Below are 18,417 nucleotides of genomic sequence, written 5' to 3' on the forward strand. Positions count from 1 at the left end.
GTATATATATGAAGAGTTCATTTGCAAAAACAGATAACTCTTAGATAAATCTCAATCAAACTGCAGTTGGGTTATTTTGATTAGGTAAAAAAAAAAACTCAAAAAAACTAGCTAACACAACCAAAAAAAACCGTTAACATAAAAATATAGCGTTTTATTTTGAACGTTTATTTCAAATGACTTATTTTACACTTTTATGCTTTAATTATTAGCTTTTCATTAAACTCACTAACCCCAGGTTAGGAATTCTTGATGTAATATTTAATGCACTGCATGTAGCTAATAACGAATGTAATATATTCTCTCTCTCTGTTTATTAAAATACAATAATATATAAAATTATATACAGTCAAACCAACATTAATTCAGACATTTATTTGGTCCCAATTTTTTTTTATAAATTTTAGTCCACTGTATGAAGAATATTTGGGTATGTCACGCTTTACTTTATTTTGCTATCCTCACTTACATAAATGAACTATAGTGTCCTGCACCCACTAGTAAAGAAAAATATCAAAAATTATATCTGGTGTCCGAATAATTTTTGGTTTGACTGTATATGAAATGTTTTGCATTTATTATGTATTTTATAAACACTTTTTAGGCCACTGAAACCTATATTTAATATGCTGATAATAAAGACTTACATTTGCAGTGTAAGCAGAATTATAGCAATTGGATATATTATGATTCACTTTCCTCTTTCACACAGCACAGGCAATTAAAAAATAAAATAAAATAAAAAATATACACTTTATTAAACTACATTGGAACAGTACTGGACAACGATAACGGAATGATTATAATGATGAAGACAGTAAGAAATTGACACTAAAAACTCATTTTCTAATTTAAAGTTTCTCAGTACAGATTACTTAAGGTACCATTTTAACAAGAATCAGCTCACTTTTGCTATGAATAGAGCGTTCTGCTTTCACAAAAATAAACAAATGGATCTGAAACCATAACCAAGATGTTGATCAGCACTCAGCAGTCACTGCTCAAATAAACTGGCAAATTGAAGGATTGCTTTCAAGCAACTGGGTTATACAAAATGTTAATGGTAATGCAGAAAGCAAAATCATAAATAATGTATGCAACGTACTGAACTTTCAGCAGCTATAACTCATTTCCCTATGATTTACTGGACTGACAGTGTGAATCAAAGAAATTCAGGTTTGGAAAGGCACAGTATTGCTCACAAAATGTTGATTCTCAGGATGAAAAACCTGGCGAGAAAAACTCAACTTGATTTCTCTTTTAATGCACGAATGAGCAGTGAGAGCTTAAAAAAAAACAACCTTTTGCCTATTCATTTTAATTATGTTAAACCAATTAAACCTAAAACAAAATGTTTACATTTTGGATTACCAATACATCTTTTAGAAAAGAGTAATCTAGGTTTAAGAAACTAACCTTTCCTGGGCTTTGTAGCATTTTCAATGAAGCAGCAGCACCTAACAGCGTAATTTAGTGCAGTGTAATCTGTCTCTGACCCCACCCCAACACCATTTACAGGAAGTCATTCTGAATAGCTTATCATCCTCTCAATATACGTCAGACAGCAGCGAGTTGGTCAAGGTTGTCCTGGGAACGGCTGGTGAGGTGCGCCTCCAGTATCTCTCCAAACAGACCTCTCTTCAGCAGATTGTATGCCATTGGCAGCAGCTGGCGTACCACTTTATAGAAATACTACCAAAAGGGGAAGAAGAAAAAAATTGGTAAATTGTCCAGGAGAACTCTGTATCATAAGAAATCTGTCAGAAATGGCTATTAACGTGTCTGCAAAGTGCAAGGACACACTCGCTGGAAGATGGCCTTGGATGGAAAGCAGAAAGCTAATAAAGGTAACAGCTATGCAGGCATAAAAAAAAAATCTCTGAGAATCTCTGGACACAAACACTGCATTTGCCTGCAGGACTTAATGCACAGTCCATACTGAAATTTAAATTTAAATTAAAACGTAAAAAATATATTTTCTGGATGAAAAGCTTGTTTTTGCAAGCAATTAATGTAAGCAACGTCAGTTATATCATAAGTGGCATACAAACAGGAAAAATTTATTATTTCTGCGCATTATGTCTTGCAATGTAAATCTACTGCTGACCTGCTGAGACATGAGACCTAAAGACCTGCTGAGGTATAATATCCTTTGAACAATAAACAAACAGCAATACTGACATGTAGTAATATATATATATATATATATATATATATATATAATTACAGTTACATACACAAGTGCTCAAAAGTGGTCCAGTGCTCTGTTCTATTGCTTGTAATGTTTCTTTGTTCTTTATTTTATTATTAGCTTCTATTCTTTTTATTATTTAACTTATCTTCAAGAGAATTTTATGTAACTAAAAACGTTTTTATTTTTGATTATTAATTAGCATTATTGTTTGCAGCTGTAAATAGATAAATAAAACTGTTAAAGAGCATGTTCAATAGTAAATTAGTAGTTCCTGACTAACGTTTGGCATCCAGATAGTAAAGACAACAGCAAAAACTAATGAAAATGCTTAAATATAAATTTGTGCAAGGATTTAAGGTTGAACTTTTGATGGAATATTTGTATGCGTGTGTTAATCTTACATGTGAGCCGTAACAGAACAGATCTATCCCAAGCTCATAGCCCATGCCGTAGTCACATTCATCATTGGCAAATTGAACAAAGGTGATCATTTCCTGGATGGGCGCAAAAGCTTTCATTCTCTCCTCATCCTCTTTGGCCTCTGCAATCGCTTTGCAAATCTTCTTCAGACTTGCTACAGGTAAACAAAACGAAGAAGGAAAAACTGTAAACTAAAGTCTTACTGTTTTGTCTCCCTTTATAAATTGTGATAGTGATGTTGCACAATGCAATGCGACAGCAGCATTTTTTCCACACACTATCCACTGTTAATGGTTGTGACAGATTTTTAGGTTTACCATCAGTTTCTGGCAATTCTCTATATCCAACATTATTTTTATCCACTGGAACCACAATTCCTGCTCCATGAAATGTCTTTGTGACCACCTACAGAAAAAACACAGACTGGAAATCAGCAAATTATTTTATTTACTGATTGCATTATCATTTATTTGTTTAAGGAAAGCTCAACACATCCCAGGTACTTCCACACATACTTCACAGAGATAAAGAGGTGGTTGTGTCAAATCATTTTACATCACGTTATAAAACATACCTTTTTCTCTCTTTGTTTCATAGCTTTAGTTTTCTGCTCCACAGGCAAATCCAACCTCTCTGCCTCTCGCTTTAAATCATCTTCTAACTGGTCCAAAGCTGCTTGGTTCTTCTGCTGTCCCCTCTCCTTCCTCTTCTTCTGCAAAAACAGCCTAGATGTTGTGGCGGGAGAGAGAATAACATTATGCTAAGAGAAAGATGAAAAAGATTTTTTAAATATTAAAATATTATAGAATATTTAAAACAAATGTGTTTATGTCACTAAAATTCTATAAAAAAATATTTAACAATTTTTTCTCTTATTTTAATTTTAATTCATTCATTTGTCACACCAAAGGACCATTTAAAATAAATTAACGAAGGCAACGGATTTGTTAAAAATTAAGAAAAAGAAAACTTGAACCTGAAATGGTGAACAGTAACAGCATCTATATACATTTTAATTTATACTCATATTAATTTACTGATGACACTCACAGAACAGCTGCAAAGATGTTGTCTCCCATCTGTGTGATGGTACAGCCCTTTTTGGCTTCATTCTCCCCAATGAACACAGGCAAAGCATCAGGCAAATCTCTGTACAGGGAGGCATGTACATTGAGAAACTCACACTGAGAGACAGCATTATTTTAGCCACAATACAAAACATCTGCTGTGTTGCAGTTTGATGTGCCAAGAATAGCTAATGCAATCACCCTTGAAACTTTTTTGCAACAGGTAAACAGTCACCTGAAGTAGCCCATGTGGTGCTGGGTGTCTACGTTGCCCTGTATAATGGTCTGAAACTCTGGAGGATCATAGAAATAACGCCAGTGAAGGTGAAATTTGGGTTGAGAGGCACATGAGCTTTTGTGCTTTTTGCACAGGATATCGAACGGGCCAACTAGCCGAAGCCCAAGTGTTTCCTTTAGGGCATCTGTTAAGCACACAAAAACACATGCAAAGATGAAACACCAGTGCAACAAGACTAAATTAAGTGAATTAAATGTAATATATTTATATGAATACATTTAATAATTTGAGGATGCATATGACAATGCTGCAAAAACATATGCGAATAGTGCTGATATGGAACAATCAATATAACACCGATACCTTGCGGACAGTCAGCATTAAGACCCTTGCAAAAGTCCCAAAACTGGAAAAAATCATCAGGCATGCGCAGCTTGTATAATTTTTCCACTTCTTCTCTCATTTCCCCTGTGACAGTGGTCTTCTCGTCCCTCTGCCCTTCTTTTGCTTTTTTCACCTCCCCGTTTGGTGTTTCTGCCTGGGACAGTCAACATTCGAATAAGTTACATTAGCAGAAATAAATACTTTCAGCAATAAAATGATACATAAAATACAACAGGAAAAAAGACAACTATTGTAACATTTGAGCCCCTCCTCAACCAGGAGATCACCCTAAACGTATTATTTTATGATAGCAACAAAACGATGGAAATAATCTGTTCTTCATTAAAAAAAAAAAGAAAAAAGAAACAGTGTTTGATTAAACTGCCCTATTAAGACAAATAAACTGGTCTGTTTTAGTCTAAAACGAAATTGTTGTAATAATGAACAAACACTACAATGTCTGTAAGTTAACCTGTCTGTCACAATGAACTAAAGTCAGATGAAGGATACATAAAACGGTTTAGTTACCCGTTTTGGGTAACTGACTCTGCAGGTAAATAGCACTGAGACTTACATGGTGATTATTGACACAATATTTAACAGCATTGAGTATACAGATTGAATGTACAAACAAAATAACAGAAGTGTAGTGGATGCTAAAGGCACATGAACCACAATCATTCACAAACGAGCTACAGAAATATAACCTCTCAGTAAATACTCAACGTAATAATTTGACTGAACACCTTACTCTAGCTGGCCACGAACTGATGAAGTTTATATGATGTACCTGCGGCAAAGATCTGGGTTTTCTTTTCCCGCGCCCCGCCATGCCTGCTGCTTTCCCCCGCAGTCTCCACGTAAAGCGCTGCAGCCAGTAGAAAAGCTCTGAACATCCGGTAGCGATTTCAAAATAAAAGTCGTGACTTGTGATTTGTTTTCATCATTTTGTCCCTACTGAATAAGACGCACAGACGCAAATGTTTATTTTTAATCCAGAGATTTTTCTTTAGAATAGCGTTTTTGGATTATTAATAATGTCTAATAAATATTTTTGTTTAATATTTAGAGTAAAATTTATATTCATATTTATCGTCATCATAAACATACAAACAGCTATTTATACTGTGATTTACAGTAATAGAATATTTAAAAAAAAAAAATCTACTTTATCTTATTATAATTTTCTATTGCAAAGCTATATACTGCAATACAATCAATAGTTTATTCAGTTTTTATTTATTTATTTTTTAAGTTCTAGATTAGTATCCTCCTCAGACCCAGCTATGGAGTTTTGCCTCTGCAGTGGACATTATATTTTAGTGAATTTCTCTGAAACCTCACATGTCACAGTTTTAAGTCTGGATGTCCTGTACAGAGCACATCCAGGGCTTTCCAGAGATACCAAATGATTGAATCTTTCACCATGGCCACTCCCTCTCCTTGGTTTTAAAAAATGGCTGACATTAATTTAGTGATAAAATGGCACATCCTTATGGAAATATGATAATATTTTGTAATTACAATTTAAATCTGATTAATTTTCAAACTGTTTGTCATAAATCAACATCTCAGGAAAATGTTATGGGGTTTCAAATCAAAATATGACTTCCTGTTATGAAACAGGACATCATTTCATACATGTCCACTGTAGAGGACACCAGGACTGAAATCATGTTTATTATACATTTTGGGAGGCAAAAGAATTGAATAGGAAAAATAATTATATATATCAATATTCCTATGAAATATTAGATATTATTATGAAAATCTGGCCAATTACTACTCCCATTATTACACTTCTTTTTTCAACATGTTGTCCCAACAGCACTTTAATATGCAAATTAGATACAGTGTATAGATAACATTGTGCTTAATGGGAAAACCAGTTTATGTGTTTAATTTTTACACACATATTGCACAAAGCAAAATAGAATATCAAATAATTTTGTTATATATTTTATAACATAGTTGAGAACCATCCTTAAACAAAGTTAGGAATAAAAAAATCCTGATTGGTGATTTAAAAAAAAAAAATCCTATTGTTTTTTATTTTATTCTGAGTCCTGGTGTCCTCTACAGAGGACATAGCATAACATATAAATAAAATATAATTTTTCAAAAATGTTATTTTACAATTTTTTTCTTATGCTCTAAACAATGTAATGACATGAAAAAATACTAAATTCACAAAGCTTTTTATTTCTGGTTCTCAGGAGGATATACAGTGTAAATGAGATATTTATAGTATTCACGGCTCAAGTGTAGCCTAATGCATGACGTGACACAGAGGGAGGCGACAGGGAGTTTAAAAGAATCAGTCTGTGAGATAGACACGCTTGTGGCAACTACATTTGTCAGTGGAAGTTTTCAGTAACTTCGATTCTGGATCCACAGCACCACCGATAATAATGATGTTCTGCAGAGCGACTTGGCAAAGGCTTGCGCCTCTGGCACGCAAAACACTAACTCCTTTCGGCAATGGTAAGAAAACATTCAATCAATGCAGTTTTTACAAATAAAATTAACCAGCCTACGCAGGCTAAAACATAGCTATCTAAAATAAAGCAAGTAATAATAAATAACAAGAGTGCATGTTCCAAAAATAAAAAGCACGTAAACTATGAAATATGAAGTGAAAACTGTGAGATATGCTCATCAAATTCATCCCAAAGTAAACATAAAATATAGAAAATGCAACATTATTTCTATTATCGTACATCAATAAACTAGAAAGACCTCTTTTGTCTTTGCATTTGGAAGAGCCCCACGAGTGTTTTATGTAATAGAATATTCAGAGATTCTGTCTATTGTAGGTTTTGTGTGTGTGTGTGTGTGGTTTTGTGTTACAATGTCTAGAAGGTATTATTTTTATGAATGGTAATTCGATTGGTATTGGTAATAACTGTTATATAAAACATTACAATATATAAATTGTCTTAAAATAAATGTGTGTGTCAAATGTTATGACATTTTGTTAAGGCGAGTTATGATAGATTTTTTTTCAGACGAGTGTGTTTCGTTTTGTTTCATTTCAAAATGTTTGACATCAGCATTTTTCTGAATTTGAAGTTTGTTTTTAATGCAGAGTTTTCCATAACAGACAGCTGGGACATGTAAACCCTTCCCTGCTCCAGTGCATCTGTGGGAAATAGCTGAGTTTGATCTGTTTCAAGTTAATTTCCTGTCAAAGGATTCACTCGGTTTGAACTGCGTGCAACGTTTTTTTTTATTTTTTAAGTTTGCCCCTTCATTATTGTTTTAAAATCTGAAGACCTTCTGGCCCATTTGACTATGAGGGCTGATCAGTTTTTCTGCTGACTCAGCATTATGTGCATGATTGAACTGATGTATTCACAAAATCTGCTCAGGCATTTTCTAAAACTACCCAAATATTTGAAGAGGGCCCAATGCAGGGCTCTCTGCCAACATGAATTTGCCTAGGGTTCTGCACATTGACATGTCTGCTGTCTCCATGCCAGTGTTTATGTGTGCAGCTATCACTGTTTTCAGAGAGCAGGATTGTCCTGGACACCTGCTGGTCTACCTTCACCTTAACAGTCCGTTGACGCAAATGAGATTAAATGTATAAATGAGGCACAGGCCACCTTGGTGCAGACAGTCACCTTGCTATTGGAGTCGTTCCTGGAGTTTTCCATAACAGACAGCTGGGACATGTAAACCCTTCCCTGCTCCAGTGCATCTGTGGGAAATAGCTGAGTTTGATCTGTTTAAAGTTAATTTCCTGTCAAAGGATTCACTCGGTTTGAACTGCGTGCAACGTTTTTTTTTTATTTTTTAAGTTTGCCCCTTCATTATTGTTTTAAAATCTGAAGACCTTCTGGCCCATTTGACTATGAGGGCTGATCAGTTTTTCTGCTGACTCAGCATTATGTGCATGATTGAACTGATGTATTCACAAAATCTGCTCAGGCATTTTCTAAAACTACCCAAATATTTGAAGAGGGCCCAATGCAGGGCTCTCTGCCAACATGAATTTGCCTAGGGTTCTGCACATTGACATGTCTGCTGTCTCCATGCCAGTGTTTATGTGTGCAGCTATCACTGTTTTCAGAGAGCAGGATTGTCCTGGACACCTGCTGGTCTACCTTCACCTTAACAGTCCGTTGACGCAAATGAGATTAAATGTATAAATGAGGCACAGGCCACCTTGGTGCAGACAGTCACCTTGCTATTGGAGTCGTTCCTGAAATTCATGCTGGGTTCTAGTAGAAATAACTATTTCAAGTCTAGATTTTGTGATGTGACAGTATAGTTTGTCCTGTGCATGTGCTCCAGTGGGATGAAGTGTTGCTTTAGAGAGAGGGTGGGAGGGGCAGTTTAACTGTTGGACATTGTGTTCCCTTCTGCTGCTTCACTGCAGCTACACAGAGGATGTGTGTTTGCCTAAATGCATGCACATATACAAAAGCCTGAAACATGCTTGCTGTATCAGGGTTGTCTGGTCCCGTCTAATTTTGCATGTCACTTAAAATGTTCACTGATCAAACTCATCCACTGATACAACTTTATTAGCGGCACATTACAATGACGTTACAACAACTGAGGAACATTTTTGAAAAACTGATAAATACTGAAATGTTTTTTTCTCTCTGTTTTTGTATGATCCGTTTTTAAAATTAAATCAGTAAAGCCTGACACATGAAATAATAGTCAGAAAATTAATTGTTATGAAATGGAACAATTTATTGAACATTTACATGAGGCTTTTATGGCTCATAAAGTATGATTATAGAAGAATTTGGTGCATTTGCTGATATTTATCTGGTCAAAAAGTATGATTAAATTCTGATAGCTTATAATGTAAATTATTGAGATCTTTATAACAGTATAGCAACTATAAAATGCATGTACATATCAGTTGTCACTCTATATCTTCCAATAATTTATCCTAGTCAGATGCTTTCTCTGGTTTTTATTGTGGGGGTAAAATATAGAATGCAATGTAATAAATTGATGATTGAGAACTAAAAAGCCTGATGTATCATATTTGGTATACTCACATTTTAACATGATTTTCTAAAAAAAACAATGTATGGATAATCAAGTTAAACAAAGTTGCTTAAGTCCAGTAAATGTTCATCAAAAATGGATGTACTATCAGATGACAGAATGCATATCATAGATTGTGTATGGCAGGTTTTTCAGCAAAGTTTTGATTTTGCTGACAGTTTAGAGGCCCTAAAATTTGAGTATCAAATATGATACAGTAGGCTTTATAGGGTTATTAATAAAAATTATTGTATTAGATTTTCATATTTCAAAATTGGATTGATGGGTGGTGAAGGAAAACTGTTAATTATTCAATTAACTCTTCTACTCAAAAATACTTTGTAACAAGTTAATTTGCATGAACTGATACATGTCTCTGTTTATCTTTTAATAGCTGTATTCCCTACGCGACAGATGTCCTTTGGTCTACCGGCGTCCGGCACAAACATAGCTTACGTGGTACTTGGTGGAAGCTCACTTACTGCTGCTCTTGTTTATGTATGTATTTTTAATTATTTTATTTAGAATGCTTTGTAAGTGTTATTACTGTCATTTTTACAAAAACAACCATTTATCCTCATCTAAACTTTGTTTCCTCCTACAGGCTTATAAGACAATACATTCTGACAGTGCAAGATATAATGAAAGAATTGCTCAACTCGAGGCCAGACCTAAAAGTAAGTTGATTTTTATTTTATTTTGTGGTGTAGTTTTGTTTTTGTTTATGAATACCTGTTTTCATTTTGGCTGTTCAAGATCAGAGTTAATCTTTCAGCATCAGTAAAGCGGAAATTATTTACACAGACAGATGGGATTAGATTCCCATTCAGAGTTCTTTTATTCTTGGATTCTTTGAATTGATGGATGCCGTGAGGCAGGGTGTCCGGTTTTGCCACTGTTCCACCGTCCTCAGGCCTGATCCTCTTTCTGCAGTTACTCAGCAGCAGCCACTAAGCTAGATACATTTAAAGCAGCTTTCACTTGTTTACTTCTCTTGTTTGCGTGTTGTTAACCACTGTACTTTTTGTTCTCCCATCAGGTGAGGAGGGTGAGTATAAATTTAGCTTCTCACTTAGCAGCATGTCTGTTTTTGAGCAGCACTCATTAGTCAAAAACAAAACTATTCTATACATTTTGGTCTGTCCCCTTTTACTTGTTTTGCATGCAACAATATGTATCACATATCTCAGAACAGAAGCACTTTTCCAAGAGTAGTTGCACAACATTTTAGTGTTTGCAAACATTTTACATTGTGGCAAGTAAGCATGATTGATTACATTTACATTTAGTCATTTAGCAGACTCTTTTATCCAAAGCGACTTACAAATGAGGACAATAAAAGCAGTCAAAACTAACAAAAGAGCAACAATATATAAGTGCAAATGACAAGTCTCGGTTAGCCTAACGCAGTATACGTAGCAAGGTGTATATATACAGTGGGGCAAAAAAGTATTTAGTCAGCCACCAATTGTGCAAGTTCTCCCACTTAAAAAGATGAGAGAGGCCTGTAATTTTCATCATAGGTATACCTCAACTATGAGAGACAAAATGAGAAAAAAAATCCAGAAAATCACATTGTAGGATTTTTAAAGAATTTATTTACAAATTATGGTGGAAAAATGATTGATGTCATCAATGAAACTTTGAACTTGGTAAAAGTGCTTTCATCAGAGTGACTTTTACATTTAATTACACTACTATTCAAACGTGTTGGATCCATAAGATTTTTTTTTTTTTGGAGAAAAACAATTATACGTTTTATTCAGCAAAAAATGCATTAAATTGACCAAAAGTGTCAATATTACATACTGCACCTATAATTACATAAAAAAAGTCATTTTGCATTGTAATAATATTTCATAATATTACCATTATTTTTCTAACAAATCAATACAGCGTTGGTGAGCATATTAAGAGACTTCTTTCAGAAGTATTAAAAAATCGTACTGATCCGAAAGTTTTCACCTGAACGGTAATGTTCAACACGTATGATATTGTGTGTAATAACCATTTGTTATTAAAGCAGTAATTCACCCAAAATGTCATTCCAAGCCCATATGATTGTCTTACTTGAAATGAACACAAAAAATTTATTTTGTTTTGTTTGCCACAAAAATCTATCGTATGTCTTCAGAATAACTTGGAATTATAAAATAATGCAAATGTTTAATTTTGGGGTAAATCAATCATTTAATCATTTATTTGTTCAATGTTGGCTTGGTGATGGGTCTATATTGTCTTGAGCCAATCAAGCTTCCATGCAAGTTCTTTAAAAACTAAACTGACTAATTCAGAAGTATTAATAAATAAACAATACATTTCTAATGCTAACTCTAAGAGTTTAGCTTCTTTGAAGTCTAATCTGAATGAATGGTTTTTGCTATCTATTTGTACATCATCCTGTTCTCATAATCTCTCTAATGTTGTTCTATTAATGACAGATGGAATTAGTAACACTTGCTAACCCCAACCCTCTTTATTTAGTTATAATGCTAACCCTCTTTATTCAGTATAAGAACACATTTCCTAAGTCTGCTTTAACTTTTTAATCACACTTGATCTTGGGTTTTCTTTGGATCATGTTGCCTTTTCTTGAAGTCCTGCTTACTGTATTCCATGTAGGAGCAGTGGCCGAGGTAGCCTCGGTAGCAGAAGCAGCTGCGGTTGTGGAAACCACAGCAGCTGAGGTGATTAATGCAGAGGCTGAACAGACCCCAGAACCTGTGGAGGCAGCAACTGCGATTGTAGAAGCAGTAGCAGCTGATGCACCTGTTGTTGAGGATGTCACTGCTGAGGCTGCTGCTCCCATTGCTGAAACAACCGGTGAGGCATCTTCTGCTGAGGAAGCAGCCTGAGTCCCCAGCTGTCTAGATATGTGATTCTTCCCAACCCACCTTGGAACGCTCCATTAAGTTGTTAGAGACTCCCATTTTTGTGCTCCTTTTAACTAATTGACTGTGTCATCCGAACAGAAAGAAGTGTCCCTTTTTGAATTGTGAGCTCCACAGGGTGTTAATCTCACGGGTGAGGAGGAGGAGAGGTTGAGGAAGTCCAAAAATAAGTATTGGAGATTTAAACAAACAAAACATGGACTGTTTTTTTTTATTTTATCCCAGCCTGTGTTTTGACACTTGAATATCTAATTTAAATCACATATAAAGTTTTGTAATCTCTCCTCCTTCACCCCCAGTGTATGTGCCTGCTGTAATACTTGTTACTGTGTACCCACATTATAACATTTTGGCCTGGTTTCACAGACAGGGCTTAGACTAAACCAGGATTAGGCCATAGTTCAATTAGGTTAATTGTTCATAAACATGCCTTAGAAAACACATTACTGGTGAGCATCTTGGGACAAAACAAAGGCGCTGATATATTTTAAGATCAGTCAGTGCAAGTTTCTTTCAGTTGACACAGCTCAGATTTACATTTTAGTCTGGGACTAGGCTTAAGCCTTGTCTGTGAAACAGGGGGTTTGTGTCTCATACGTGTGCAGGGAGGCATTTTTCTTAAGTAACTTCATATTGACAATGATGTTTACTGGCAACAAGAACATGCTAACATTTTATGGATATGTACTAGGGTTGTGTGTCATTCAGAACTGAATTGAAAATGCTTTTTAAATTCCCCCAAAAAAAGATTTTAGTTGAATTTGAATTGTGATAGTAAACAGCATTCAGAATTGTGATTTTTTTTTTAAGGAAATATTAAAATGAACTGAAAATCAAAGCAATTTCTGTATGTGCAATAACAAATTTTAACTAAAAGAAGGCCCATCAAGACAAACTTTAAATTGTCTTGACAAAACCTTTTCATGTTTAACCTGACAAAGTTTAAATTCAGCCTGTGAATGTATGAGACTTTCAATTTATTAGCTACTTTAATTAAATAACCAGTAGAATAACAATTTGCAATAGACTAAAACTAATTAAAATAATATAACAAATGCCAGTTTGCAGCAACACGCAGAATAACAGACTGTTTTGTGCAGCTAAAATAACTGGAAATGGCTGACACCAGAAGCAAAAGTTCAAAATGACTGTATCCGCACTTAGATTAAAAACAGAGTGGATAGACATGAATACCTTTATATATAATTCTTCAAAATTTATATTTAATACATTGTATTAATACACCTGCATTCCAAGCCATTGTGGCCTTATAAGCAATATAAGAGATCTTTTGTTTTCTTTTTTAATGACTTGCCATTTTTCTACCTGTGCATGTTGTCTCTCAGTTATAGGGATGGAGGACAGACATTGTGCCTTTTTTATAATTAGCTTAAATATCTCTTAAAATGTGAACTATCATAAGGAAACGTAATGCAGTGTCACATATCATAATACTGACATTGGAAACATTTGCTCTTAATCTCGATGCTGCTTTTTGAATTTAGACTTAACCAACTCAGAACTTTTGATTGTTGATTGCAGTTTTTAAAACTGACAAAATATTTGTATTCCTTAAGTAAAGTACTTAAGATATTATTATTTTTGAGTCTGAATTCAGTGCCGTTTTCATTGATCCCTTTACGTCACAAACTGTAAATGAAATGAAAAATAATAAACAAATTGTCAAAGTGTATTTACATTATATTTCGTATTTCTGTATATTGTGTGCATTTGTAGAATAGCTCCTTCCTGTGTTCTTTTCAATCAGGATGCTTTGCTTAGTTTTGATCATCTGCTTTAAAAGTAAATGCATACTGGCTTGATTATAATGACTTTAGGCATCTCTTACAGTTAATCTGAGGAAATCTCTCTAATGTGTGTTGGTTGTTTGCTCACTAATCTTAGAGGTTTATGCCACTTATGGTGGCTTAAGAAGATTCCCAATGGTCCCACCTTCAAATCTAGCTTTGAAAGTGGTGAGATATTTCCATGCAATGTCCTATGTGTGCCCATCACCAAATGGCACTCGGCTGCCCCCTGCTGCTATATGCATTGTAGATACATTGCCATAAATCGCAAACAAATATCAGGAACATGATATTGAGATATAAATCTCCCAAGTGCAAGGTTCTCAGAAACGGATGGAAAATGAAGTTCTAATGAGCTTCACTTAGCACAATTTTGTGAGGGAATTTTTTGACCCCACTATGTGTTCATTTGTAATGCAATGTTTCTTTTTTTTACTGCAATATAATCTAAAAGTACAGTAACACTCATTAACTAATGTTATTGGTTCTCCAAGTGGCATTTCAAGGTTTCAACCATCAAAGAAAAATAAATATTAGAAAATGCTAAAATAAAGTCCATTGATTCTGTGGGCCTATTTATAGCATATTTACCTACATGTTTCTGTAATAAACTAATCTTGTTGCAGTTATCTCAATGTCTGACCTACTGAGCACTGTGAAAGTCCTGGCTGGATCTACGGCAGAGATTGCAGCTGCTTCAGTCGGTGATCAGCATCTGGTGGCCGCAGTGAGATTGGCTGAGGAAAACAATTCTATGGAGACCCTCAATGGGCTGGAGGTTGCTGATGTTAAAGCAGAGGTCCCAGTAGAAGTGCCTGTGGGAGCTGTGGTTGAGGAGGCCATGATAGGTAGACTGAATCTGAAAACAGAAGGAAAAGAACTGGAGGAACTGCCATCATCACTTCATGCAGTAGAAGAAACTATTGTTGTGGCAGATGACCATGTCAAGTCTGAGGCAGACAGCCCTGCTGTGCCTGAAGTTAATGTTGAAAGCCTTGCTTCATCAGAGGAGGACCTTGTTACAGAGATGGAGAACATTTTGGAATTGGAAGACTCAACAAGCCCTGTGGTGATGCTCTCAGAAGATGATGCCGTCTCTGGAGCTGCAGAGTTGACATCAGAAAGAGTCGAGGACGTAGGTCAGAAAATGGAAGAATGTAAAGCGTTGTGTCATGAGCCAACTGCCACAGAAACAGAACATGCAGATCTCACAGCACCACCAGCAGAGCTGGAGGACTCATTACAGGCTACAGGTGCAACAGAGGCTGCAGAAGAAGTTATTGTCGTGGAAATGATGCAGGATGCTGTGGAGAAAGCTAAACCTGTTGAGGCATCAGATGAAGGTAACATGATTATGGCACCATAAGGAATAGTTCACCCAAAAATAAGAATTTGCTGAAAGTTTACTCGCCCTTAGGTCACCCAAGATGTAGATGAGTTTGTTTCTTCATCGGAACAGATTTGGAGAAATTTTGCATCGCTTGCCCTTGACTCTAGGGGTCTAACAACTAAAAATCAAGTCAGGAATCTTGGTGTGATTCTGGAGACAGACCTTAGTTTCAGTAGTCATGTCAAAGCTGTAACTAAATCAGCATACTATCATCTCAAAAACATTGCAAGAATTAGAGGTTTTGTTTCCAGTCAAGACTTGGAGAAACTTGTTCATGCCTTTATCACCAGCAGGGTGGACTATTGTAATGGTCTCCTCACCGGCCTTCCCAAGAAGACCATTAGACAGCTGCAGCTCAGCCAGAACGCTGCTGCCAGAATTCTGACTAGAACCAGAAAATCTGAGCATATCACACACCAAAGAATCCTCTGCAGTGAATCGGTGTTGTCAGAATGAGAGTTCAAACAGCTGATAAAAACATCATTAATCCAGTTAATCATTTAACATCTTGTGAAGTGGAAAAAACTGCATGTTTGTAAGGGGGGAAAAGTGAGTACATTTTCAGAAAATCTTTGGGTGACCTATTCCTTTTTTTTAAATTAGACTTTAGTTTTAAACATTCAATCATCATGTTTACTTCTTTTTCCACAGCTGTTGAAAGTGGAAATGTTGCAATGACCATGACACAAGCCTGAAGTGAATGCACCTGAGACACTGAAAACGAGTGAAACTAAATAATCTGATGTAATACATACTGAAGTTAACATATAATGATGCTGTTACAGCCATAAAAAAGACCTCTAAATGACTTTTTGTTTCCAACTGAATCGCAAATTTGGTGAATGACTATGGTCTCCTTAATTTTGTTATTTCATCTGAAAATGAGTCCGTTGAAACTGTTTTGAGTTTAATTTATCTAATTTTGTGTCTCTGGAAAATAGTGGTCTGTGACACTGTATTATGCTGAATATCAAAGGTTTTGTGGTCACATTCATGTTGTTAGATTGCTTTTTATTTTAAAGTGAAAAGATAAAATTAGAATTAGGGCAGAAGGTCCCAACTGGCATGTTGTTGATAGTGCTTATTGTAATTCATTAGGTTATTATTCAGTTATTCCGTTATACACAAAATATTGTAAACATGCATTGCATTAAGTAATTAAAAAAAAAAATGTGTAATCAAAATGGAAGGAAATTTTATATGAAATTTAAATTAATCACATCAATCTTAAATTTATTTATTTATTTGTATTTATTTTTAATGTATAGGTGTACATTTTAGACATCTTCAATATATATATATATAGGCTAATTAAGTGAACTGATCTGAATTTAATTTGGATTAAATTTAAATTCATAGTGTTGCTATTATGATGTATCTTAAATTAATACATGGTCAATTAGATATGTAAGTTGTAGCATAAATTTACCTTTCATAACCTTTCATAATTATCTGGGATTCTACTTTATCTGTAATTGATTAATTATTTAGCTAAACTGTCAAAGCACAATTTTAAATAGTATTTTAATGACACACACACACACACACACACAGATTGTTATGCTTGAGTTAATGTATTATGTGATTGTGTGTTCTGAATTAGATCATGATTAAACTATTGAGTATTGCAGAGAACATGGAACAAAACTGAAATATGTGTGTAAAAAAAGTAAATTATTTTAAATGCATCTTTGTTTCAAGAATTGCATGAACTGTTTTGGAAATTAGGCCAACTGAATTAGTGTGTTAGTTTTTTATAGTGTTAGCAGCACTTGACTGAAATGAATCTCTACTATGTGCTCTCACCAGTTCTTGGCAAGGCGTAATACATGTGAAGTCATTATTAACAGAAAGAGTGTATTTACATTAAACTCATTCAATATCTGATTTTCAAAATTGTCTCTGTTACTAATTCACAAGCAGTCCGGACACAACAAATATACGAAAATAACGGCAGAACATTCATTCTAGACAAAGAATTTTAGTATTACTTGCTGTGTGCTTCTCTGATCTCCTATGCATGGTGTATTACCTGATTCGGTCATCTTTTATTTTTCTGTTATTTTATTAAAGATGAGACTGGTAAAATAGCTAATATGGAAAATAACAGGCCACTTGCCTTGGCAAGTATACTTTCAATTGTATTAAAACAAATCCTTTTGGATAGGCCCTGCCTCCCTGTGAAAATCACTATGAAACCAATCAACACCAACAATATTTTTTGTTTTTTTGTTGTTTTGTTTTTGTTTGTTTGTTTTGGATTATTGATGGTATTATTTGTTATTTGTGCTTCCTTTTGTAAATCACTCTGAAAAATGTGATGGCCCAGTTAGTAGTTCACAAAAAACTAGACCACCACCAACCCCTGTCCCATCCTTTATCCCCTGGGGCAGGCACACAGTTTTTTATTTGATCAGTGTGCCACACCTCCTCCCTGGTCTCCCAAACTCAAAGTTTTTATTTATCCATCCACTCTTGAGTCCTGGTCAGCCAGATCCAACACACCACAGCCAGGGAGGGGACTTGGCATCCCTCTGTGAGCGACCCGAGAGAAGCTGACCTGAACCCCATCCGACACCCATATAGCAAAGCCTTCACTGATCTTCACTGTGAGCGAGAGACATAAAGCAGCGTCTCGCTCTAGTAAAATGTCTTCACTTTTTACTTTTCAATTCAAGAGTAAATATCCATATAATTTAGTTCTATTATTTTAACATTAGTTAATGCATTAACAAAATAAGCTTAATGCAGCCTACATTATAGTTTAACTGACTAAAATCCACTGTAAAATAGTTTTCAGACCGCTTTTCATTTTATACATTTCATGTTAGAATCAGAATTCCATAATTTTTGAAACCTGTTACTAATAAAACTTTATTTTCTAAATAAAATAATTTGTGTTTGACATTGTTTTCATAGGAGTTACAGTATGTATCAAACAACGTATGTATTAAATGATGCCAGAAGTCAAACAGCAGAGGGCGCTATGTGTATGCCCCCCCCCCCCCCCCC

General features: G+C 34.9%; 2 protein-coding genes across 3 annotated transcripts; one reads left to right on the forward strand and one right to left on the reverse strand.

Annotated features, from left to right (window-relative positions):
• Positions 1 to 747: 747 nt before the first annotated feature.
• On the reverse strand, positions 748 to 5,217 carry LOC107565358 (UPF0609 protein C4orf27 homolog). Its single transcript, XM_016250577.1, has 8 exons — positions 5,094 to 5,217; positions 4,283 to 4,457; positions 3,917 to 4,103; positions 3,665 to 3,763; positions 3,189 to 3,339; positions 2,932 to 3,019; positions 2,596 to 2,768; positions 748 to 1,692 (listed from the first exon to the last, which is right to left on the reverse strand). Exons 1-8 carry the CDS (start codon positions 5,133 to 5,135, stop codon positions 1,558 to 1,560), a joined length of 1,050 nt encoding a protein of 349 aa, XP_016106063.1. The 5' UTR covers positions 5,136 to 5,217; the 3' UTR covers positions 748 to 1,557.
• Positions 5,218 to 6,604: 1,387 nt separating this feature from the next.
• Positions 6,605 to 16,614, forward strand: mgarpb (mitochondria localized glutamic acid rich protein b). 2 transcript variants are annotated; one of them, XM_016248942.1, is made up of 7 exons: positions 6,605 to 6,787; positions 9,711 to 9,814; positions 9,921 to 9,993; positions 10,356 to 10,364; positions 11,939 to 12,139; positions 14,642 to 15,358; positions 16,057 to 16,614. In XM_016248942.1, exons 1-7 carry the CDS (start codon positions 6,715 to 6,717, stop codon positions 16,098 to 16,100), a joined length of 1,221 nt encoding a protein of 406 aa, XP_016104428.1. In that variant the 5' UTR covers positions 6,605 to 6,714; the 3' UTR covers positions 16,101 to 16,614. The 2 variants fall into 2 exon arrangements, with proteins under 2 accessions (XP_016104428.1, XP_016104437.1); XM_016248951.1 differs by lacking the exon at positions 10,356 to 10,364.
• Positions 16,615 to 18,417: the final 1,803 nt, after the last annotated feature.

Source organism: Sinocyclocheilus grahami, unplaced genomic scaffold, assembly GCF_001515645.1.
Source record: "Sinocyclocheilus grahami isolate Dianchi unplaced genomic scaffold, SAMN03320097.WGS_v1.1 scaffold25.1, whole genome shotgun sequence".
In the NCBI taxonomy this organism is placed as follows: domain Eukaryota; kingdom Metazoa; phylum Chordata; class Actinopteri; order Cypriniformes; family Cyprinidae; genus Sinocyclocheilus; species Sinocyclocheilus grahami.

Excerpts from the sequence above, each read along its gene's own strand:
- LOC107565358 (XM_016250577.1), bottom strand. The coding sequence starts at position 5,135 with ATGGCGGGGCGCGGGAAAAGAAAACCCAGATCTTTGCCGCAG. Across the intron at positions 3,020-3,188 it reads TGAAACAAAGAGAGAAAAAG|GTGGTCACAAAGACATTTCA; the intron begins GTATGTTTTATA and ends TTTTTTCTGTAG. Across the intron at positions 2,769-2,931 it reads AGAATTGCCAGAAACTGATG|CAAGTCTGAAGAAGATTTGC; the intron begins GTAAACCTAAAA and ends GTTTACCTGTAG.
- mgarpb (XM_016248942.1), top strand. The coding sequence starts at position 6,715 with ATGATGTTCTGCAGAGCGACTTGGCAAAGGCTTGCGCCTCTGGCACGC. Across the intron at positions 6,788-9,710 it reads ACTAACTCCTTTCGGCAATG|CTGTATTCCCTACGCGACAG; the intron begins GTAAGAAAACAT and ends ATCTTTTAATAG. Across the intron at positions 12,140-14,641 it reads TCCCATTGCTGAAACAACCG|TTATCTCAATGTCTGACCTA; the intron begins GTGAGGCATCTT and ends ATCTTGTTGCAG.